Source organism: Schistocerca piceifrons, chromosome X (genome assembly GCF_021461385.2).
Source record: "Schistocerca piceifrons isolate TAMUIC-IGC-003096 chromosome X, iqSchPice1.1, whole genome shotgun sequence".
Lineage (NCBI taxonomy): Eukaryota > Metazoa > Arthropoda > Insecta > Orthoptera > Acrididae > Schistocerca > Schistocerca piceifrons.
The window spans coordinates 339,329,552-339,355,467 of NC_060149.1; the positions used below are offsets into that span (position 1 = coordinate 339,329,552).

The following is a 25,916-nucleotide window of genomic DNA, read 5'->3' on the forward strand; positions in this document are numbered from 1 at the left end:
TAGGAGGATACAACATGACTTGAACAAAATTTCTAGCTGGCATGATGAATGACAGCCAGCTTTAAATGTATAAAAATGTAAGTTAATGCAGATGAGTAGGAGAAACAAACCGATGCAGTGTTAATAGTGTCCTGCTTGACACAGTTATATCATTTAAATATCTGGGCATAATGTTGCAAAGCAAAACAAAATAGAATGAACATGTGAGGATTGTGGTAGGAAAGGCTAGTGGTCGACTTCAGTTTACTGGGAGAATTTTAGGAAAGTGTTGTTCATCTGTAAATGAGACAGCATAGAGGATGCGAGTGTGACCAATTCTTGAGTACTGATCGAGTGTTTGGGATCCGTACCAGCTTGGATTAAAGGAAGACATTGAAGCAGTTCAAAGGCAGGCTGTGAGGTTTGTTACTGATGGGTTCAAACAACATGCAAGTGTTACAGAGATTCTTCGTGAACTCAAATGGGAATCCCTGGAGGGAAGGTGACGTTCTTTTCAAGGAACACTATTGAGAAAAATTTAGAGAACAGGCATTTAAACTAACAGTGTCTGACTGCAGAACAATTCTGTTGCCTCTAAAATACATTGTGCGTAATGATCATGAGGATAAGGTACGAGAAATTAGGGCTCATATGAAGGTATACAAACATACTTTTTTATGTGTTCTATTTGTGAGCGGAACAGGCAAGAAAATTACTAGTAGTGGTACATGGTACCCTCCATCATGCACCAGACAGTGGACTGCAGAGTATCGATATAGATGTAGATGACTGGCTTGCAGCTCAACTGTCTCCTCAATGGCCGGATGGCTGTGGACTTGCAGCACTGGATACCAAGTTGGCAGCAAGTTTCACCAAAGCATCTTGCAACTTAATAGGTTTCATCTCCCATCGGCATCCATGGTATGGCCTCCCACTGAGAACGAGCTTCAGGAGGGAGCAGATTTCACAACAAGCAATGATGCAATCCTCCCCACACTTGTGGGCAAATGTGCTCTAGTTTTCTGAGCCCGTCAGCACTCTACTGCTCTAGTGCCTAGCTTCAGTGTTTCAGAATGTTTCTTTATGTGAAGTTTGCATACTGAAAGGTGTTCTTATGACATTTAGCCTCATTACAACAGAGCATTCTGTCTGCCCTGCACTGTTGTCGAAGTGCTGAATCATCTGTTCTTGGCTTTCCTCTTGCATACTCTGATGAAACGAGCTCCCAGCTGATTTTTACTTTGGGCCTCCTGTGTTGACATTTGGTTGAGATATTGTTGTGTAGTCGGCAGACACGCCCCACTTAGCTACGTGTCAGTCTGTTTCTAACAAAATTTTATTCCTCCACTAACTTACTATTTTACTGTGCAACAATACTGCACAGCTGGGCATGTGACTCCTTCCTTTGTGTGAATGAACACAATTTTTTTTACCATTTGATGTGCAATGGAAGAAAGGTTAAAGTTCAACAAGCTCATTTTGAGAAATTCGAGAATAGCTAAAATAGTAAGATATGGAGGACGTTCAAATTCCATTCATTCCAAATAGGAGCTTAGTGTCTTAACTATTTCACTGGTTGGTTATATGGAAGATGACATATCAAACTACAAAATCATGATGAACTCATTCACAAAGCAAGCCGTGAAAGTGTAGTGTTGCCTGCTAGTGGTATTGCCACGGCATACAGTAATAAGAGTCAATGTATTTGGCTTAATAATGAGGCTTGGGGACAGTAGTTGCTCAGGATGCCACCTCATTCCTGGCAATCCCCATATGATTTGGGGTCCAGAAGAAGACTGACAAGTGGTTAGTATGGCCAAGATCACATAAAAGATCATGCATGGTGGACACTGTTGGGTGTCTACTGATACCTCACAGTCTGCTCATTGAGTCACTGCATATCAGAAATTGATCATGGTATTTCTTTCTAAATAAAACATGCGGTTCTTGCAACAGTAAAATAGCATGCGCTTGTAAGTCCTACTGCAGGGTTGTACAACTGTTGCCCCCATAAAAAAACTCTCCTCTTCTGTTAACAGGCTGGGCTGTTACCATCCTTACCTTCACTTTCTACTGAACCCATCCAGTCCCCATGTTTAGCTGTGGCATATATCTTGATCTGTCACAAAATCAAACCCATTATACTCATACCACTACTCAAGTTTGTCATCAGCACTGAGTGTGACACTGTCATCAACAAAGCAAGGTGATTCTAAACTTTTTCCATAAAGTTGAGCCCAGTTAACATCAGTGCAAAATATAGTAAATATATTCCACTGACCTTCTCATGGGTGCTTCTAATTTTGTCTGGGAGCTTGATCCCATGCAAACATACAATAACGAAAAGAAGTCCAAACACCAAGAAATAATTAATGTAGAGTAATGAAATTTTGGGAATACATTTGTCTAGGTAAAATATATAAGTCATTAACATTGCAAGATATCAGGTTCATGTGAGTGCAAGAAAAGCATATGTGATATCATGGTACATTAATATCTGGTGACACCAAAGGAAGAAAATATGCTTGCATCGTGTCATACAGGTACTGGATGTCAGTTTGTGGGCACTTGCTCTGACAATAAAGGATGACGCTGGAGTCGCCGTCCAACGATGTTCCCTATGTGCTCGACTGTAAATAAATCTGGTCATATTAACAGAATCTTTCGATGGTTCTTGGTAGAACAACATTATAATAAATGAAAAGCACCAGTTTGCTTTTGTTCTACAATATTACTTGTATTGTAAACCGGTTTTCGGCTTACAAGGCCATCTTCAGACATTTACTGAGTAAATGTGAGTAAATGTCTGAAGATGGCCTTGTAAGCTGAAAACTGGTTTACAATAAAAGTAATATTGTAGAACAAAAGCAAACTGGTGATTTTCATTTATTAATAAATCTGGTTATCAAGCAGGCGAAAACAACACACTGACACACTGCAGCGCATGTTGGGTTACAACAGCAGTATGTGGGCGAGCATTTTCTTTTTGGGAAACACCCCCTGGAATGCTGTTCAGGAGTGGCAGCACACATGGTTGAATCACCAGACTAACACAAAAATTTACATTTAGGGTGCATGGGATAACCATGAGAGTGCTCCTGCTGTCATACTACGTCTAACAGATATATAGCCATCACTGGCACAGAGGCAGAACCAGCTTTCATCAGGGGGGGGGGGGGGGGGGGGGGAAGCAGACCTCCACTCCGCCCTTCAATGAGCTCTCATTTGACACAACTGCAGTTGCAAATGGCAGAGGTTTGAGGTCACTGCAATGCGCACTGCAGGGCATCTGGCTCGGAGCTGTATTTGAAGTAACAGATTTGCAGCAGTTCGTTGTGTCACTGTGGTCCCAACTACTGTTCCAATTTCTGCTGTACATGTAGTATGATGCACCACAGCAAGACACCAAACATGACAGCCTTCCTTCTCTGTAGCACCACATGGCCATCCAGAGCACTGTCCTCCTGTCACCGTACCTTCCCATGACTACCATTGCCAGCAATCATGTATGGTGGCTATGTTGCTACCAAGTCTTTCTGCAGTATTGTGGAAGGAACATTCAGCTTCTCACAGCCCTATTACATGACCTCGTTACTGTTGATAACCTTGCAGCACAAAGCGCTAGTCCAGATTGCTCTCTCTGAAAAAAGAGAGAGAGAGAGAGAGAGAGAGAGAGAGAGAGAGAGAGAGAGAGAGAGAGAGAAGGGCATCAAGAAAAGGCCCCAAGTTCAGTAAGGTCTGTCTGGATAAGGGTGTTCTGATCTTTGTGAGAGAATGGGGTCAGTGGACTGGATGAAGGAGACAGTTCCCAATATATCTCTGTGGGATGAGGTGAATCTGCTGGCCAAGACAGCAGCGGAACTTTTCAAGACCATTAAAAAAATCTTGGTTCCAAAACTACTCAGGGGTGTTCCCCCAGAGACTCTTTTAGAGAAAGTATCGACTCACAATCGGGAAGTCTCAACAAAGGGCTGGAGGACAACTAATCACAAAGTTGGAACTGATGGCCAAACCCTTGTGGTGGACATAGAAGAAAAATCCTTGACTGCAATGTGAGAGCAAGATCTAAAGCTCTATTTAGGGTTCTCACAGGTTACTGTTGGGATGACCAAAGACATCAAAGGCGGTTATTGCAGGCTACTGTCATGGTGATCAAAAACATCAATGGCAACAAAGGTGGCAAATTGTCAGCTGCAAGTGTTGCAGTACTGTAAGGGGCCAGCTATCCTTTTGAACTGCCTTCGTGAAGATTGGAGGTGGTTGTGGCCCTGATCCAAGAACCCTATTTATAATATAAAGGGACGGTGTCAGGCTTTGGAGGAACTGGAGGCAAGCTGATTTACTGTAGGAATATATATAAATCATTTACATTAGAAATGAAATTTCTCTGATTTCAGTGGCAAACTTCTGTTCTAGGCACTTAGAAATCATCAGAATGCAGCAACTTGAGGAAGAGAACATGAAGGACCTCACACCTTCCTATAAGGACAATGTCCCCCATCCCAGGAATCGGGGAGACTGACAGACAGCTGCTTACAGCGTAATGAACAACTGCTGGTTAGTTGTAATTTCAGTGCCCAGAAGCTGATGTGAGGAAGTACTCATAATGATGCCAAAAGCGTAGGTTTTCACTTTAATACCTATAGGAGATAATTTAGAGATCTTTAATTCGGGTAAGGAACCTACCTTCAGGGATAGAAGAAGGAAAGAAGTAATTGACGTAACTTTTGGTATAATCTTAATTGGTAGTTACATCAAACAATGGCATATGTCAATGGAACAATCCTTATATGACCAAATGTATATTAAGTTTAAGGTGGAAATGAGCTTTAAACAGACTACTGTCTATAGGAATCTTAGGAAAACTGATTGGGACTCATTAGTGGTGTACTGCTCGACAGTAACATTGATTAAATATCTACATACAACATTGCAAGTAACACTGCCAACCAATACAAAATAGAATGAGCATGGAGGAACAATAGTATGAAAAGTAAATGGTCGACTTCAATTTATTGTTGGGAGAATTTTAGGAAACTGTAGCTCATCTATGTATAAAGGAGCCTGCATATAGAACACTAGTGTGACCCATTTTTGAGTACTGCTCATGTGTTTATGATACCTATCAGATTCCATAAAAGGAAGACATCAAAAAGTGTGCTGCTAGATTTGCTATCAGTAAGTACAATCAACACATGAGTTGATCTGACAGAGATGCTTCATAAACTCAAATGGTAGTCCCTGAAGAGAAAATGACATTCTTTTAGTGAAATACTCCTGAGAAAATTTAGAGAACCAACATTGGCATCTGAGTGCAAAATGATTCTCCCACTGCCAATGTACATTTTTTGTAAGGACTATGAAGACAAGATAAGAGAAACTAAGGCTTGTACAGAGGCATATAGACAATGGTTTTTCCCTCACTCCATTTGCAAGTGGAGCAGGAAAGGAAATGATTAGCAGTGGTAGAAGATACCTTCTACCATGCACCATATGGAGGCTTGTGGAGTACCCGAGTAGCCGTAGGTACGAGAAAGCCCTACACTCACTCTTATCTGATGTTAAAATCCAGTAGATTTGGACGAAATGGCAAATCGAGTAACAGTTGCAATCATAACCTCATATTTACAAATCTGTCCAATCACCAAGAGGTGCACATATAGGAATGTAACTTGGTGAAATAACTATCTGTAACTGGAAAGAAAGCAGGTAAGAATGTTTAATACATTTCAGTCAGGCCACAATGACTGCTGCCATTTCCCCAGATGTATTAAAATTTTTCAACTTCTTCCTTGTGGCACCTGCTTAGGAGGAGGAGGATCCAAGCAGATTAGCATGCATTTCAAAAATGCTGTCATCAATTCCAAAACCCAATTCTTCAAGCAGCCTCAGCATTTCCTCATCAATCAAACTGTTTCCCAAATTACAACAAACTTTTGCGATCAAGACAAGCATGGAAACACACTGCAACATCGGATGTGCAGCAACTACGAGCAGCAACTCGAATGTGTTAACTTTGCTGAAGGAAAGAACAATGGGCGAAATATTGTGAGGCAGTCTTGCTGTTAAGCAAGTGAAACAATCATCCTGTGTAGTATTCTGTGAGGAGGTGGAAGGTAAGGCTGCCAGAGACAGATCGTAAGTAAACTAGGTCAGTGTGTAAGACACTGGAAGTGGTCCTCAAAACTGACTTTGCTGCAATCCACCCCGACAGATGATCCAGGCCAAGATTTAGCCCCTGTGAGGTACTGGTTTAGAGGTAACCAACAAGAGAAGAGAGAATCTGCAACAGAATGTTTGGATATCAAGAAAATCCTGTGGGTCGTGGGAACATTTCAACTGCTCAAGTCACCAGGTCCAAATGGTATCTTTCTGGCTCAGCTGTAACAAGCAGGAGAGGGACAAATCAGATTCTCTTGTAGACTGTTACAAGTCCGTTTAGCTGAAGAAGTGATTCCTAATCTTGGAGGACAATGAAAGTTATTCTGATTCCAAAGCTAGGGAGAATTCATCACACCAAGGCTAATGACATGAGACCAATCAGTCTGTCCTCCCTTCTTCTAAACACATTAGAGAAACTGGTTAACATGCATGTTAGGGAAGAAGGACGGGTAGAGATTAGGGTTTAATGCTCTGTCAACAACTAGGTCATTGGGGACAGAGCACAAGAGCAGACTGTTTTTTGTAAAGTATGGTGCAGGAAATATGCTGTGCCCTTTCAAAGGAACTATATGAGATCTGACTGGAGCAATTTAGAGAAATCATGAAAAACCTAAATCTGGATGGCCAGAGGTAGATTTGAACTGCCATCCTCCCAGTTGTGAGTCCAGTGAGCTAACCACTGTGCCACCTCGGTCCAAGAAGTGCATGTTAGGGAAATGAGATTAACTGTGGTTTCTAAACATGAAAACCAACAGACATCAACCAGACAAATAATGCAGAACAGCACAAACATTTTGGGAAGGTACAAAAACCTCTACAATTTCATAAAATGGGACTCTGCATCTTCATGGATATTAAGGGGGGTTTCAGCAATGTGACTGCGCCCATTGCTGTTCCAGGCCATGGCATAGTTCTTCATCCAGCCATAATATCAAGCCTGGATGAAAGATAATGTCCTGTTGATATGCATTTTGTTTGAACTTCAAGAGGGAGTAAAAATGACTGGAATATTGCCCAAAGAAGTGTGCTAAAGTAAGGCTGAAGACCAACCAGAGTCTGTTGTCTTGATCAACAGGAAGCCACTTTACAGCTTTTGCAACACCACTCTCTCTCCATATTTGTCCCCAATGTGTTCCATGAAGAAGCAAGGTTTGGGCATTAGGTATATCTCACCATCCATTCTAGTACAGTCTAGATACAGTAGTGAGTAAAGTTCTCTGTGTCAATGCCATTGTACCTCTTACCATGGCACAGCCAAGTGTGGGATCACTCTAGAATTCCCTTATGAAGAGATTGCTGGGGTTTTGCAACTGCCAGCTTCAGTAACTTTGAATGGCTTCATGGCAGATTATTGGCCCTTGTGTCATCCTGAGGGCTCTCTCCATGGGTGCCAACCAGCCAGAGAAACAGCCACTTAGCATGGTGAGTTTTGCCCAGTCTCGATGGTCCAATAGGGTGGACACCTACTCCCTGGAATGCATAGAGAGTTTATAGCACAGTCACCAGTGACAACAACTGTGTTGTCAGGGGGCTGCAACTGTCCAGGTGCATTGCAACCACTCTACAATAGACCGACTATTATGCTAAGTTTTGGGTCTGGCAGGTAGACTGCTTAGAAATGGGTGTCAGGGTGGTTGCATCTACATGCTCGCATTGGATGCCCTTCCCTGCACAATTCACACTTTGGAGAAATTTGTAAAAGAATGACAGTCAAATCTGCTTAGGGACCAAAAGAAGTTAAGGAAGGTACAAAGTAATTTATGGGGTTAAGAGAACAAAGTCACAAGAAAGCCTAGGTAAAAGCCAGGTTCTCATTAGGAGAGCAGGCAAAGATAAGAGTGAGTGGGAGAGTAGAACAGAAAAAAATAAACTTGAAAGATACAATACTATGAGGTAGAAACAGTGTAGGTAAAAGTAGGAGCATGTAATGGCTCATGCTCAGCAAGCATATACTAAAAAAAGTTGTGGGCCTCCTTAGGAGAACCACTATATTACTTCCCTTGTTAGATATGTGGGAAGGTTTACATTAATATCGTTTGCAAGGATTGTAACTTTAAAAAAATATTTGTAATGTCTGTGCAACTGCAGCAATAGCAATTGATTGTAAAGAACAATCTTAATTGGTTTTATGTATTGTTGTGAGCACTTTTTGTCAGTAGAACATCAGCAGACAAATGTGAAACATAAAGATGGGTCATACAACATAAGCGGCAGCATAATAATGGCACAATACAATAAAAAGTAAGAAAACAACTTTAATGTCTTACATTTGAGGCAACAGCTACGTGGTCATCGAGGTAATATTTAAGTGCTGAGCTGAACAGACGCTCACAATATGACATGAAAATTGATATTATTACTCAGTTGTAAATAAACAATGTACCACAGAGAAAAAATGAAGTTCATACTGTTTGAAGCAATTTCAGTGTTAAAGATTCCTACAATGAGGTGCTGCTTTGACAAAATGATGAAGGGCCATTTGCACACAGTTCTCCAGTTACCTATATAAATGTGTGAATTCAATGGCATAGAGACTGCATGGACAATTAAAAGAAATGTATGGGGAGTACACCATAACAGGGTCATTTCACAGGACAATCTGCTAGAAGTGAAAAAGGACAAAACTTTTTATGTGGCTGCAACAAAGTAGGAGTAGAAAAGTGAACTTGTCATGAAAACAGAGAATATGTTTTGGGGAAAATGATGGACTAATAGGTGCAAAATAGACCAAATTGTATAAATGTTGGTGGTATGGATTCTGATGACAATGATAAAGATGATGACAACAGTGACATTTCCGATTTTTGTGAGGCTCAATCTAGATATTCAATGATAGCAATAGAAAAAACTCAACTGCTTCTATAAGAACCAGCAAGCAAAGCTCTAACAAATTACAAAATGAAATTCTAATAAGTAACTGCGTTGGGCATGGTACATTTGAGAATATTTTGGACATTCAACTAACATACATATAACAGTGGGCAACTGTGTTTGGAGGGCACCAATCACTGTAGAGATTTTGTGAACAAACTTGCAGACCCCTCCAGACATCTTCTCAGCTTAGGGCAGTTCCTACAGTAAGCATACTGATAAATATGAATACTTTATGTTAATAATAATACTGTGTATGTAAGTACTGAAATAGGTTTCTTCCGTCATCATACACATTGCACTTGATTCATTTCAGGCAATATCAGTGGTGATGTTCTATCTTGTTTCTTCCTTCTGAGTGATTGTGTTAACTGTCTGAAAATGTCACATCAATTTTTTCCTTTGACACTGGTTTCCTTCACCAAAAGTGAAGCTGCTAGTGAGGATGCAGACATGACATTACATCACATCATCACCATATGCAAGGAACAGATAAGTAAGCTCCACTAGTGGTGATATTTTAATTGAATAAAATAAAATGTGTATCATGACTAGCACATCCAACCTCACACTGAATGTTTCAGGCACTGGTACCAAGCTATCCTCACATGCGGTTGTAATCTGTCAGTTGATTTCAGTAATGTTTGCCAAGGGCTTTCTAATGTATTTACTGCAATTATGGTGACGCCACGCGTTCGCATGATATACCATAGTTGGCATGACTTATGGAATGACCCTCATATAAACACTTTTTACAGTAGCAACTGATACCATGGTCATTCAAAAGAAGAATTTGATCAATATTCTTTTGAAAATATCAGTATTAAGAGAATGTGTGACTGTGTCATGTTTGCAACTACATCAATGAATATGTTTTTAGAATGGTGTGTAGTGTTGTGCTCTCAAGGGTGTCACAATAAACACCTGACTCCTTGGCATATTCCTGTTGGCCATATTCTTCGGTATAGTAGATTAGACACAAACAAGACTGATGTAATATGTAACCAACCAAGTGTATTTTAGGAAACTCACAAGAAGTTACCCAATTACAGGCATCATTGTAGTTATTTTATTTGCATTTCATTTCCAGATACGATACTGATTAAATCACACGTAAAACTCCCAGATATGCTTTGTAATGCTCTTGAATGTACTCACTTTGTCAACAAGGCTTATATATTTCTGTTTGCCTTCAGTTAGGTGGTTCTTTGCTGTGGATAACTGTTTCTTCAGTGCTTCAATGGTATCCATTTTGTCAACTTGTTCTTTCTTGTATTTATCAATTTTTTGGCGCATCACTTCCTATAAGAAAAAGATAAATACTAAGTCAACTGATTCATCACTTCAAAGGAACACACATGCAGCCACATCACATTCTCCAAATAACTACAGCAAGCCATTTTCTGTAATAACAATATCATATGGAGAGTGTGTTCACTACATACACTATGTGATCAAAAAAGGATCTGGACACCCCCAAAAACTTACATTTTTCATATTAGGTGCAGTGTGCTGCAAACTACTGCCAGGTAATCCATATCAGCGACCTCAGTAGTCTCGTTAAACATCTTGAGAGAGCACAATGGGGCGCTCCGCGGAACTCTCAGACTTCGAACGTGGTCAAGTGATTGGCTGTCACTTGTGTCATACGGTCTGTACGGGAGATTTCCACACTCCTAAACATACCTAGGTTCACTGTTTCTGATGTGATAGTGAAGTGGATACGTGAAGGGAGGCGTACAGCACAAAAGCGTACAGGCCGACCTCGTCTGTTGACTGACAGAGACCGCTGACAGTTGAAGAGGGTCGTAATGTATAATAGGCAGACATCTATCCAGACTATCACACAGGAATTCCAAACTGCATCAGGATCCACTGCAAGTGCTATGACAGTTCGACGGGAGGTGAGAAAAAACTGATTTCATGGTCGAGCGGTTGCTCATAAGCCACACATCATGCCGTAAATGCCAAACGAGGCCTTGCTTGGTGTAAGGAGTGTAAACATTGGACGACCGAACAGTGGAAAAACGTTGTGTGGACTGACGAATCACAGTAAACAATGTGGCGATCTGATGGTAGGGTGTGGGTATAGCGAATGCCCAGTGAACATCATCTGCCAGCGTGTGTAGTGCTAACAGTAAAATTCAGAGGTGGTGGTGTTATGGTGCGGTCGTGTTTTCCATGGAGGGGGCTTGCACCCCTTGTTGTTTTTCATGGCACTATCACAGCACAGGCCTACGCTGATGTTTTAAGCACCTTCTTGCTTCCCACTGTTGAAGAGCAATTCGGGGATGGCAATTGCATCTTTCAACATGATCGAGCACCTGTTCATAATGCACGGCCCATGGCAGAGTGGTTACACGACAATAACATCCCTGTAATGGACTGGCCTGCACAGAGTCCTGAACTGAATTCTATAGAACACCTTTGGAATGTTTTGGAACACCGACTTCATGCCAGGCCTCACTGACTGACATCGATACCTCTCCTCAGTGCAGCACTCAGTGAAGAATGGGCTACCATTCCCCAAGAAACCTTCCAGCAGCTGATTGAATGTATGCCTGTGAGAGTGGAAGCTGTCATCAAGGCTAAGGGTGAACCAACACCATATTGAATTTGAGCATTACTGATGAAGGGTGCCAAGAACATTTAACTCATTTTCAGCCAGGTGTCTGGATACTTTTGATCACATAGTGTGTGTCAATAGCTCAGTCCCACAGTTAGGAAAAGGATAAATTGTCCCACAACATACCATTCTTAATGTTTGGCTTTGATACATGGTTAGAGGCATAGAAGATGCCAATGATTTTTTCACAAACAAAATTAATATGATTAACCCAATGAAGATATTCATCCATGTACACCTCAAGAAATTTATAATCACCATATTCTGTCGCCAACATACCAGCTACATTATTTACATTGGCATGATGAGAACAATCTGCTTCAAATGTCAGTAACCGAGATTTACTGGTCACCAAAATATGTTGTTACTTACATTACACCAATTGTTCAAAATTCATTATGGTTATGATATTTAGTGATCAACAACTAAATACAATTTTCTTGTATTAAGTTGTTATGATATACTGATCCAAGTCTGCAAATATGAAGGTATCTCAAAGCTTTGCTCATCAGTAAAGAAGATACACTGCTGATCAGCTCCTGTTCACAAAGTTAAACACTAACACTTGTAAACCAAGTAGACTTAACTCCAGCTTGAATTACACCATATGTACATCCTGACATAAAATTCGCCCACCACAGAGGTTAAATCCAGGTTGTTCACTTAATGTGAAAACATGTCTGGCCACCCCTCAGAATCCTAAATCTGGCCATCTACACTATATGGTAACACTAGGATATGCAGAACTCTGCTTGAATTTGTGTTGTGTTGTATCTGTTTATGTCAGGTGGTAAACGTCTTACAATGCACATGCAAAATCGCGAACAGTAGTCCTTTCTCCTTTATTTATTTATTAAACCTTGCTACACACATATGCTAGAAGTCTAAGCCTGTTGGAACCTCAAAAATAATTTCCTTCACTTTTCAACCCACCAGTAACAGCAAAGAATTTCAAAAACATTTCTGTGAAAGAGCGTGTGGTTGAATCACAATCAGAACAGTTATGTTTGAGAGCTTCCTCACCATACAGCAGCCACACGAGACTGGGCAGCATCCACCCATGTGATTGCAGCATGACCACCTTAGGCACATTCCTGCCCTCTCAATGCCCGCATAAAATAGTGTATTATTGTAGTTTGACTTTACATGCAAAATAACTTTGATAAATCAAGTGACTGAGGTGTAGTAACACAATATGCGTATACTGCTGTGAGTGTATTTATCAATCATCATTTTCTTATTTGAAGTTCCAGTGTTTGTCCTCCAGTTTAGTACTGGATTTTGCATTCTCCAATCATAGAGGAGTGAAGAAAGCTTGTAACATTTCTATTGTGTGAGGGAAGTACTATTGGACAAATCAGATCAAAGATATTTTCTTGTTTCAAGAAACATTGTTCTGGCACGAATTATTTTCCACTTTCAGCAAGTCTCAATAATTTGTGATGAAATGTTACAATTTAATCTTTTTGCAACATTGGCATACAACAGGCAATACTCGGGTGACTATTACCACATTTTTTTGCACGGTCATCATCAGTTTCCTCACTGAAAATCCTCATCCAATATTGTTACTGGTAACATACTACATTTTATGAGCTGCCCTCAAATATTTACCTTCAGCATTCCTTATCAAATAACCATGAAAAAATCTCTTTTGGACACAAACACCACAATTCAAACCAGGCTTCATGACATCTTTAAATCCAAAACAGTAAATTTCTACTGACATGGAACCAGCAAACTACCTCAGCATTGTCAGACTGTTTTAGATAATGTGAGAGAATACAGAACTGATGAGTAATTTCTCTTATGTTTACTGCTGTGTTCAAAAACCTAATGAAAAACAGTATTAAAGTATGTACTATAAAAATATAGGTGAATTTCAACATACCACAATAACCTTATGATGAGAGTCTATTTTGATAAACCATAAACAATTTTTAACACAAGCATGCCTACATCTACAAAAATCATTAAGGTATTATACAGGGTGTTACAAAAAGGTACGGCCAAACTTTCAGGAAACATTCCTCACACACAAATAAAGAAAAGATGTTATGTGGACACGTGTCCAGAAACGCTCAATTTCCACGTCAGAGCTCATTTTAGTTTCGTCCACCTAAGCTCAATGGAGCACGTTATCATGATTTCATACAGGATACTCTACCTGTGCTGCTAGAACATGTGCCTTTACAAGTATGACACAACATGTGGTTCATGCACGATGGAGCTCCTGCACATTTCAGTCGAAGTGTTTGTATGCTTCGCAACAACAGATTCGGTGACCGATGGATTGGTAGAGGCAGACCAATTCCATGGCCTCCACACTCTCCTGACCTCAACCCTCTTGACTTTCATTTATGGGGGCATTTGAAAGCTCTTGTCTACGCAACCCCGGTACCAAATGTAGAGACTCTTCGTGCTCGTATTGTGGACGGCTGTGACGCAATACACCATTCTCCAGGGCTGCATCAGCGCATCAGGGATTCCATGCGACGGAGGGTGGATGCATGTATCCTCACTAACGGAGGACATTTTGAACATTTCCTGTAACAAAGTGTTTGAAGTCACTCTGGTATGTTCTGTTGCTGTGTGTTTCCATTCCATGATTAATGTGATTTGAAGAGAAGTAATAAAATGAGCTCTAATATGGAAAGTAAGCGTTTCCGGACACATGTCCACATAACATATTTTCTTTCCTTGTGTGTGAGAAATGTTTCCTGGAAGTTTGGCCGTACCTTTTTGTAACACCCTGTATACTTTGGACTTCAATCCAGTCTGTGTTTATGTGCACTCTGTTGTCTCACTGAAGTACTATGGATATGTGGCCACTGGAATAGATGCACAAAGATACATAGTTAAAACTCATTCAGTGCCACAATTTCATAAGTAAAATTGTGTATCCACAAAAACCAAATTTATGTTGGTTGAAGCAGAAAAAGGCGTTATCATATATGCAGTATCGTTAAGTTATTCGCCCTTACACTACAGGGTACTGAAAGTAGCAACATGATTTTCAATCTGGGTGCTTGAAGCTCTGTCACAGAAGATTGGAACCAAGAGCCAGCACAGCCTTCACTTTACAGTACAGCCTTATGATGTCAGAGCTAGCAAACATCTTCGCATTTACCTCTCCTTCACTGTCTCAGTGGTGGACAGGACAGATAAATAGCAACAACAGTGACAAGTTTAGTTGCAGTGTATGCACAGAATGAGCTTCCTGGTCTTAAAACCATAAACTGATAACCCAACATCACACCTTATGTGAAAATTACTAAGATTATTCCTCAGAAATGACAAGAAAATATCAAATGAATTAAGAAGGATAATTCTGAGCCATCCAGGAAGTAACTTGATGGCCACAGTGCTGCTGAACATATTCTGTGTTGTTGCCAAGTTTCAGTTACAATACTGACTGGAAAAATTAAAGTTCCACTGCTGGTATATTACTTGAGTGGGTTTGGAAGTGAGTACAGCTTGCATCTCAAACACGTGGCTGGCAAGGGGTGGAATACGAAAAGTATAAGCCAATGAGTTTTACTTCCATTTTTGCAACTAGATTCAGGAACTGTAGGGCTGTTACTATTAATACTCAGATGTGCCGAATGCAAACTGAACAAGACATATCAATAACTGTCACAATTATATTTGTTTCCCCATCTTAGGCATACTGAAAACTAAGCTCTTTCACCAGATGCGATTCACTTTTCTGGAGCATCTATAATTGTTATACTAGAAGCACTATGAGTAAGCAAAACACCTTCTGATCCTTATTGACAAAGATAGGTTTTTTTTAAAAAAAACATCATCATTAGCACTATCCCCATAACCAAGGAACAAAAACTAAGAGACAAGAAAACATTAACTGCAAAATGTGAACATCCACAGAGCGACTTCATAACCCGTAAGCAACCTAATGCTCGAAAACAAGAAAATCTACATTGCACACAATGACCAACAAAGTCGGCTCAAAAAGCCGCAACAAAAATAGGTTCATCAAAGTGAAAGTTATGCTTAGTTTCTATGCAGTGCCTCACAGTTGGTATAGAGTGTTGTTAATTTAGTCCCTGATGATTTCATATGAGCAGCACCTCTAGGTTACTATAATATTCATGTGAGAATTATCTAGGTGTGATGCGACAGAGCAGATGAGCATACAGCTCTGGAATTTTCAGACTATTTTAACAGCAGTCATTGTTGGGTGGATTATAACCCAGATTTGATTTCAGCCTGTGAAAACACTGATCAACACACACAATATAGACCTATTATATGCCACTTCAGGTCAAAAAATTTCCCTATGCTTGTATCCTTCTGCCAGCGACTTAATTTATTTCACAGCTGACTATCAACTCATTGTGGAGGCGATGAACAAGAATTGCAGTGTATCACCCAGTCATTATGAACACTCCCCCCCACACACACACACCACCACCACCACCACCTTTTTGTCTTAATCATTTAATATAGCAATCACAGAATGCTCATGTTATCTGCACCTCATTAGCTGTCGGCTAGAACAGATTCAAATGATGCTGAAAAAGTGGTATACTTAAAAGTCAAATGTTTCTCTTTCTTATTTAATGTAACTGAAAATAACTACAAGGAAATTTAGTACAGGAATCCTGAGAAAACCTTCTGCTCATACTGTAGAACTTTGTATACAAAACCAACTTTTTGTAATCATCGGACAAATCATGGCATTTGCTAAACTCCACTAATTATTATTATATTATTATTTATTGGTTGATAGGTGCTTTCTGTCACTTATTTTTACCGCTTATTAAATCATCAGCTTTTGCCACATGGAGTTTCTGTATTTACCATAAGTATTCATCTTCAGAGCAACAGCAGAATAATCAGTCAGAAGAGCTGACAACTGGGAGTTTCCATGGCTATTAGCCTGCCTTATTTTTCACTGTTTTTTTGAGCCATGATTTTCATGTTAAATACAGGTTGCTGAGCAAGAATGTCTGGAGACAAGTGGATTTGACCAAGACTACTGTGAGGGTGTAGTCAAGCCTTGACAACAGCCTCCAACCTTTTTCACTAATTTAAAACCCACAGGTGCTAGGGATGCCAAAAATCCAACAATTCCATGTACCTACCATTAATGCCTTAGTCAATGATATGCCATTCTACAATACCTCTTTACCAAAGAGGTTTAGCTAAAACACTGAAATACAAAGAGCATTGGATATGTGTCTAATGTAATAATTTATGAGACATCTACAGTAGGTTTCGGGGTGTGGGGGGAGGTAGTGCTTGTGAACTGTGACATGATGGGCTGAACTCTCACTTATTGCCTTCACAACTAGGTGACAGTCTGCTGTTGGCAGAACGATGCAAGCATGAGGAATTTTTATAACAGTAACTGGCATACAATGGGTCTGTTTTGTGTGTGGGGTGCAGTAGTGTTGAGGCTATTCACACACTGTTGATGAATTCTTTCACATGCTGAAATTAGGTTTGGGTTATAATCTGGCTAACACTGACTACTGTTAAGGGGACTGGTCCATGAATTCCAGGGAAAACCTTGAAAAAATTGTCAGTTTTCTAAACCGTGTATCTCAAAGAATAAGAGTTGTAAGCCCATTTTTATGTATGAACCACAGCTTTAGGTCTCCTACTTTTGTTTTTTAATTGTGTTTTTTTGTTGCAAGTGAAATAAGCCATGCCAATTATTTATGTAAATCATAGGTACACATTACTCAAAATACAAACAAAGTAGGTGGTTATTTTTTCCTGGAAGTTCTTAACACTATTATCTTTAAAGCAGACAATTGAAAAGATGGCACTGTCATAAAATGTGCTACAAAAATATTTTAAGTATGATTATCAAAAATTTTGGGAATGAATTCAGGGTTTTTCTTCAAAAAAGCATTTTATTTACAAAGTTAAGTCACAAGAGTAGTCAGCTTTGTAGTTAAGCATGTTTTAAGATGCTACACAAAATTTCAGGTCTCTACCTTTAATAGATTTTAGCCAAAGTGTACCAGAAAATGAAATAATTTAATTTCGGGGACATTCAAGTTAAAGTTAAAACTTGCTTTTTCTATTAAACTTGCATGGCACTAATGTATCTAAGATCCATATTCATCTTGTTTCCTAATTCTTCTTCTTCTTACTTCTTTGGTGACTTCCAACACTGATTTTTCTGCTTCGAAGAGTCTCCTTCGGTCAATGGCTATTATAGCTCTATGCATATTTAGTCCACCAGTCACTCCCATCAGTTCTATTACATTAAACCTTGACACTGCACCATCATTGCAACATAGATCATCATCTAGCACACCTATTTTCAAAGTATTAGTCCTACTAGAACAGTTTTTGATATCCATTCCAATATACAATCATTGAAACTTTCACTTTGATTTTGAGTTCTACCATGTAAACATTTCTTCAATAATCTTGTGTCACTAAGATCAGGTTTTGTAACTTCAATGGTCGTTTATGGTTCTTGGTCTCACCTTGAGTAACAGCCCTCTGGTAGCCACACCAGCAATCACTGCTAGGTGGGCAGAGTGCATGGCATGGGTTGTCATCTGTAGAGGATTTATGGAAAAAGGTAGCCCATACTGCCTTTTTTCATTCCCTCAAAGTCATTTTTATTTTGTCTCATCACTTTTTCATAATAATACTGCAACCTGTCTATTTCTTCATCTGTACAATTACTTTGCTGTAAACAAAATATTCGTGCTGAAACAACAGGAAACAACGACTAAACTCTCTGTATAAACAAAAGATAAGCAACTGTAAAGGTTTTGCAGGTTAGCCAACTTGAGGGACTAAAAAGTCATAAAAACGAAACAAATGTGAGCAAAACTTCATTTTTAACTGAGCTGACTGTGTGCTAAGGGGACATTGTGGTGCATGCTGTCACTTTTAAATTCCTCTAATTTTGGTATGTGGTCCATTTTCCTGGAAGTAAACTTTGTCTCATTCAGAAAACTACAGAGAATTTTTTAAGACATAAATTAAAAAATCGATTTTTTGACAGTTATTCACGTACAAGTCCCCTTAATAATGGCAGATTAGAGCCATGAAAGAACAGTGCATGGATATTCTCTGAATATTCAAGAACCATATGACCACCCATATCACCGCATTACACCTCAATAATTCTCATATGAATATTATAGTGAACTAGAGGTGCCGTTCATACAAAACCATCTGGGACTAAATTAAGCACACTGTAGCGACTGTGAGGTACTGCATAGAAACTCAGCATCAGACTTACTTTGATGAACCTAGCGTTACTTTGGGTTCTCTCTGTCTCAAGTGTACTGCAAGTTGGAAAGTTATTCCACACAGGCGCTTTTCGTTTTTATTGACAAAGTGCCAGCAGCAGTTATACTGCAATCATTACAAGCAGATGATACTTTTTGTTCTTGCTGTATTTATAGACTGAATGACAATTTTGTTTAAGGATAATTAATTCTAGACAACATCTTCAGTGCTTTGTGCTTCTCCTCCCACATTCTGATGACAAATGTTTCATCTTTCTTATTAGCAGAAGGTGGAATCATTCTTGCACTGCACACTTTGAATGGTTTCAGTTTCCTCATAGCTTTTTGGTCATTGCATATGGTCTCCTGGCCCAGTAGACTTTCTTGATTTGGAATGCGTTATTTGTAGCTTAAAAATAAGTTTTGATAGTCATGAAAAAGTTTCCAGTGATTCAGGAAAATAATTCCAGTCTTGGATCACAAAGTTTATTTGTAATCAGGTTATTAATTTCAGTCAGAAATGACCCTCAACAGACATGAGAAAGCGTGCTGCATTACACAAATTACGCTATTATACAATAATAGGGCAAAACATTACGACCATTGCCCACCATAACACTGGATGCCACCCGATAGTGTAACAGGCACATAACACGGTAACAAAAGTATATAAGTAGAGCAGATATGGATGGGGGATTACCCCAACAAGGATATGGGCTGTAAATGAGGAAATCCATTGAGATAAGTGACTCTGACAAAGGGCAGATTATAATTATACAGAGCCCGTAATTGAGTATCCCAAAAAAGGCGAAGCTGGTCGAAAGTTCAGTTGCTAATGTCACGGGCATCAGCAGAAAGAGGTAGGAGGGCAGTGAAACTACCACTAGGTGCTAAATTGTTGAACAATCATGACTCTTCACAGAACGTGGGGTTCGGAGGCTTGTCTGCTCTGGAAAGTAGGATAGATGGTGATCTGCAGCATCTCTGCAGAAAGGGCACAATGCTGGTGCATGCACAAGTGTTTTGGAGCACACCGTTCATCGTACATTGCTGGACATGGAGCTCCGCAGCAGACCATCCTTACAGGTTCATGTGTTGACCCAATAACATCCTCAATTATTACTGCAGTAGGCACAAGACCATCAGAATTCAACCGTCGATCAATGGAAACGTGCCGGCTCTGCAGGTGAATAATACTTTTGCTCCACTAGATCAATGTTCATCTCCAAAAACACCATCAATGAGGTGAACAGCGGCTCGAAACATGCGGCGCTGCACCTCCTGTGCTTGCATGGGACCTGGGGTAGTAATCAAAGACACATTGACAGCTGTGAACCATCTGCATCCCTTCATGCTTGATGTCTTTCCTCAACAGCGATGTTATCTTTCAGCAGAATAAATGTCCATGTCTCAGAGCCAGAACTGTGCTACAGTGGTTCGAAGAATATTATAGTGAACTCACATTGATGTGCCTGCAGCCAAATTTGCCTGATATAAATCCTATGTAACCCCTATGGATCATTATCGGGTGCCACCACAACATACACAAATTAGCGGCCCATTAATTATGCATATTACATGACTTTCGAGTAGACATCTAATGCCACATGCCTCCACAAACCTAACAACAAGGTGTTGGATCCCTGCTATGCATAATCAGTGATGTATTTCGTTCCAAAGGCGGACAAGCATGCTATTAAGCAGGTGGTCACAATGTTTCGGCTGATCAGTGTAGTCACAATCGTTAGCCATTTTGGCTTCATTAAACAAACAAAATTAGGTAAAGAGCACCACTGAAGCGTATGTACCACAAATAAAGAGACACTCAGTAATAATGCCCAACTACTTTTCTTATAGATTGGTCTGACAACAGGGTATTTCACTTTGTTGGATATATTCCCCCTTATCATGGTGAGGTACTGTGTATGTGAGTGGAAACACCAAGTGATTATGGACAATAGAAAGGAAATAAGATTATAAAAATGCATGTAATTGCTTTCTAAATTATTTAGCTCAAACAATACAGAGGTAAATGCATCTATTACATTTTAGATTCCTCAAAATAGCCATCCTTTCCTTTAATCACCTTAGATACTCATGGTAAGTGATGGGCCAATTTTGCCAGGGTTTCAGTTGGAATTAGTCTCCATTCTTGCTGCAGGACCTCCCACAAGTGTGTCCCACTCACAGTTTCCCATTTTCAGGTCCTCCTGTCCAACTCCTCATACAGTAGCTCGATCAGGTGGCCATTCCATGTTTTTCATAATTTTCTGAACCCCTATAGACTTCACATATATCTGACAAGTGGGATGTATGTTTTGGGTAGTTGCCATGCTGCAAGACAAACCCTGTCCCAATCAGACGCAAATCAGATGTCTTCACATGTTGCTAGATAATGGCACGATAATCCTTTCGTTTCATTTTCCATCTACTTTCACCAAACCCTTGACTTTATTCCCTCCAAAAAATCCGCATAGCATCACAGAACACCATCCCTGCTTCACAGCTGCAATTACACACTGAGGATTCAAGCAGTCATGGGGTAAACAGTGTACGAACTGACATTGTTTACTTCTAAACATTTTGAACTTGGGTTCATCAGTGAATATGACTCTTTTCCAATCTTCAGACACCCAATTTAGGGTATTCTCACCAACTGAAGTCTTTTCTTCTTGTTAACAGGGTGCAGCAATATAATAAAGACAAAATTAACTATCAATTATTAATGACTGAACTTTAAAGACATCAACTTGTCTACTGGAAGAATACAGAATGAAGGAGACCCTGAAGAGCACGATACTAAAAACTTCTGGAAACAATGAACGAATGAAAACAACTTCCAAAGGCATTCTGCAAAACTGGATACCAAGTAAATATCTGTTTCTATTGTATGTAAATGACTGGGTAATTTGTTATTTGTAAAAGGAGATTGTTTAGCACTTATTATTTGCAATGTGTTCTTTATCTGATGTTACTCACATCAACACCAGGAGGGTAGTGCATCACTGTTACTTTCAGTTGGCTATGATTAAGAGTGGCATTTAAACCATAACCACAAGGCTACTTACACTATAAAGTAGAGTCATCCCAAATCTCCTACCCAAAGACTTGTAACTCCACTATTCAAAACTTCCAACCAATTGCTTCATAGCATATTTTTAAATTTTAATTGTAGAATAATAACCATCACGTACTAGAAAATGTCTACTTCAAGTACAAATAATAGAACGTCACAAAGAAAATTTCATGCCCATAACAGGCTGTTTAATATTTCTTGTCTTAGCTCCACAGTAAAAAATGTTTTAACATGCCAGAAGCTATAATACATTAGAAGCTGTAATATGTTACAAATTTTAGTAAAGTAAAAGGCAGGAATAAATTTAACATTTTTCTCTAAAACCTGTTAATGTGTTCCGCTGCTCGTGGTCTTGCGGTAGCGTTCTCGCTTACCAAGCACAGGCTCCCTCCCAGGTTCGATTCCTGGCAGGGTCAGGGATTTTCGCCTGCCCCGAGATGACTAGGTGGTGCTGTGTCATCATCATCATCATCATCATCATCATCATCATGAATCATCTCCATTATGGTCAGAGGAAGGAAACGGCAAACCACCTCCATCAGGACCTTGCCTAGTATGGCGGTGCGGGCCTCCCACATCGTTCCTCTACACTCTGCCAAGAAGCATGGGACTTCATTTTCTGTTGATATGACTGACTGAATTTGTTGAAATGAACCTACCACAATGCATCTGGCTGTTACAGAACAAAACAATGAAATTCATGCCCTCTTTATCTGCTTACATGATCTACAAAGCCAAAACGAAGTTGATGTATGCCTGCCTGAGCATCACGTAATTACAGAAATGTATATGTTAAACCAAAAGTACTGAACATTAACTGCATGGAAAATATAGAGAAAGGAGGAGTTGGTATATTTGTTAATAATGATCATCAATGTCAAATCTATTGAACCCAGTATTCCACTTAGGTCAACAATTTGAATTGCTGCTATGAGGAAAAGTCTTTATTATTATTATTTCTTTCTTTTCTCAGACGTTATGTCTGGTCAAAAATGGAAAGTGACGCAGACCTTGATCAAGCGTCAATTCCTTTTAACTGTACGGTATATGTTATATTGCATTTAGGAACTTTCGGGTTTTTGAACCTGTATCGATAATTACGGATTTCTGTAGTTGTATATAAAAGTTTGGATGTAGCTGTATTGCACTGATGTACTGGTGAATATTGTGTGGTATGACTCCTGTAGTTGATAGTATAATTGGTATAATGTCAACTTTATCCTGATGCCACATGTCCTTGACTTCCTCAGCCAGTTGGATGTATTTTACAATTTTTTCTCCTGTTTTCTTCTGTATATTTGTTGTATTGGGTATGGATATTTCGATTAGTTGTGTTAATTTCTTCTTTTTATTGGTGAGTATGATGTCGGGTTTGTTATGTGGTGTTGTTTTATCTGTTATAATGGTTCTGTTCCAGTATAATTTGTATTCATCATTCTCCAGTACATTTTGAGGTGCATTCTTGTATGTGGGAACGTGTTGTTTTATTAGTTTATGTTGTAAGGCAAGCTGTTGATGTATTATTTTTGCTACATTGTCATGTCTTCTGGGGTATTCTGTATTTGCTAGTATTGTACATCCGCTTGTGATGTGATCTAATGTTTCTATTTGTTGTTTGCAAAGTCTGCATTTATCTGTTGTGGTATTGGGATCTTTAATTATATGCTTGCTGTAATATCTGGTGTTTATTGTTTGATCCTGTATTGCAATCATGAATCCTTCTGTCTCACTGTATATATTGCCTTTTCTTAGCCATGTGTTGGATGCGTCTTGATCGATGTGTGGCTGTGTTAGCTGATACGGGTGCTTGCCATGTAGTGTTTTCTTTTTCCAATTTACTTTCTTCGTATCTGTTGATGTTATGTGATCTAAAGGATTGTAGAAGTGGTTATGAAATTGCAGTGGTGTAGCCGATGTATTTATATGAGTGATTGCTTTGTGTATTTTGCAAGTTTCTGCTTGTTCTAGAAAGAATTTTCTTAAATTGTCTACCTGTTCATAATGTAGGTTTTTCGTGTCGATAAATCCCCTTCCTCCTTCCTTTCTGCTTAATGTGAATCTTCCTGTTGCTGAAGGTATGTGATGTATTCTATATTTGTGGTATTGTGATCATGTAAGTGTATTGAGTGCTTCTACATCTACATCTACATCAATACTCCGCAAGCCACCCAACGGTGTGTGGCGGAGGGCACTTTACGTGCCACTGTCATTACCTCCCTTTCCTGTTCCAGTCACGTATGGTTCGCGGGAAGAACGACTGTCTGAAAGCCTCCGTGCGCGCTCTAATCTCTCTAATTTTACATTCGTGATCTCCTCGGGAGGTATAAGTAGGGGGAAGCAATATATTCGATACCTCATCCAGAAACGCACCCTCTGTGTTACTCCATTTCATTACTCCAAATGAGTAGGTCAATATTGGTATAGAATAAGTATTTATAGCTTTTGTCTTGTTTCTTGCTGTCAATTCTGTTTTCAGTATTTTTGTTAGTCTTTGTCTATATTTTTCTTTTAGTTCTTCTTTAATATTTGTATTATCTATTTCTATTTTTTGTCTGTATCCTAGATATTTATAGGCATCTGTTTTTTGCATCACTTCTATGCAGTCGCTGTGGTTATCCAATATGTAATCTTCTTGTTTAGTGTGTTTTCCCCTGACTATGCTATTTTTCTTACATTTGTCTGTTCCAAAAGCCATATTTATATCATTGCTGAATACTTCTGTTATCTTTAGTAATTGGTTGAGTTGTTGATTTGTTGCTGCCAGTAGTTTTAGGTCATCCATGTATAGCAAATGTGTGATTTTGTGTGGGTATGTTCCAGTAATATTGTATCCATAATTTGTATTATTTAGCATGTCGGATAGTGGGTTCAGAGCAAGGCAGAACCAGAAAGGACTTAATGAGTGTCCTTGGTATATTCCACTCTTGATCTGTATTGGCTGTGATGTGATATTTTTTGAATTTGTTTGGATATTAAGTGTGGTTTTCCAATTTTTCATTACTATGTTTAGGAACTGTATCAATTTCCGATCTACTTTGTATATTTCCAATATTTGTAGTAACTATGAGTGGGGTAAACTATCAAAAGCTTTTTGGTAATGAATGTATGCATAGTGTAGCGACCTTTGTTTAGTTTTAGCTTGATATGTCACCTCTGCATCTATTATCAGTTCCTCTTTACATCCTCGTGCTCCTTTGCAACAGTCTTTTTGTTCTTCATTTATAATTTTGTTCTGTGTTGTATGTGTCATTAATTTCTGTGTAATGACTGAAGTTAATATTTTGTATATTGTTGGTAGGCATGTTATGGGGCGATATTTTGCTGGGTTTGCTGTGTCTGTCTGATCTTTAGGTTTCAGATAAGTTATTCCATGTGTAAGTGTGTCAGGGAATGTGTATGGGTCTGCAATGTAATTGTTAAATAATTTAGTTAGATGTGAATGTGTTGAGGTGAACTTCTTTAGCCAGAAATTTACTATTTTATCTTTTCCAGGGGTTCCAATTGTGTGTAGAATTAATTGCTCAGGTGACTTCATGTTGCAAAATTATCACTTGAGGCATTTGTGGTATCATCTTGTATGTGTCTGTTTCTGCTTGTATCCACCGTGCATGCCTGTTATGTTGTACTGGGTTTGACGATATGTTGCTCCAGAAGTGTTCCATGTCTGTTATGTTTGGTGGATTGTCTATTTTAATGTGTGTGTTATCTATTGTCTGGTAAAATTTCTTTTGGTTTGTGTTGAATGTTTGGTTTTGTTTCCTTCTATTTTCACTTTTTTTTTTATCTTCTAAGTCATTTGGCCAATGCTTGTAATTTCTGCTTCTTTTCATCTAATTGCTCTATCGCTTCTTCTTGTGAGATTTTACCCAACCTTTTTCGTTTTTTGTCTGACATTTCATTTCTTATAAACTGTGTTAGCTGTCCGATGTCTTTTCTCAGTTTTTCTATTCTGATCTGTAGCCTGTGTTGCCAT

General features: G+C 39.2%; 1 protein-coding gene across 3 annotated transcripts in view; it reads right to left on the minus strand.

The window, feature by feature from the left end:
• Positions 1 to 25,916, minus strand: part of LOC124722973 (spindle assembly abnormal protein 6 homolog) — a 262,501-nt gene that overhangs the window by 88,709 nt on the left and 147,876 nt on the right. For all 3 annotated transcript variants that reach the window (XM_047248141.1, XM_047248142.1, XM_047248143.1), the window contains one exon: positions 10,171 to 10,314. In XM_047248141.1, the coding sequence (XP_047104097.1) occupies positions 10,171 to 10,314 (144 nt within the window). The remainder of the gene's footprint in view (positions 1 to 10,170; positions 10,315 to 25,916) is intronic.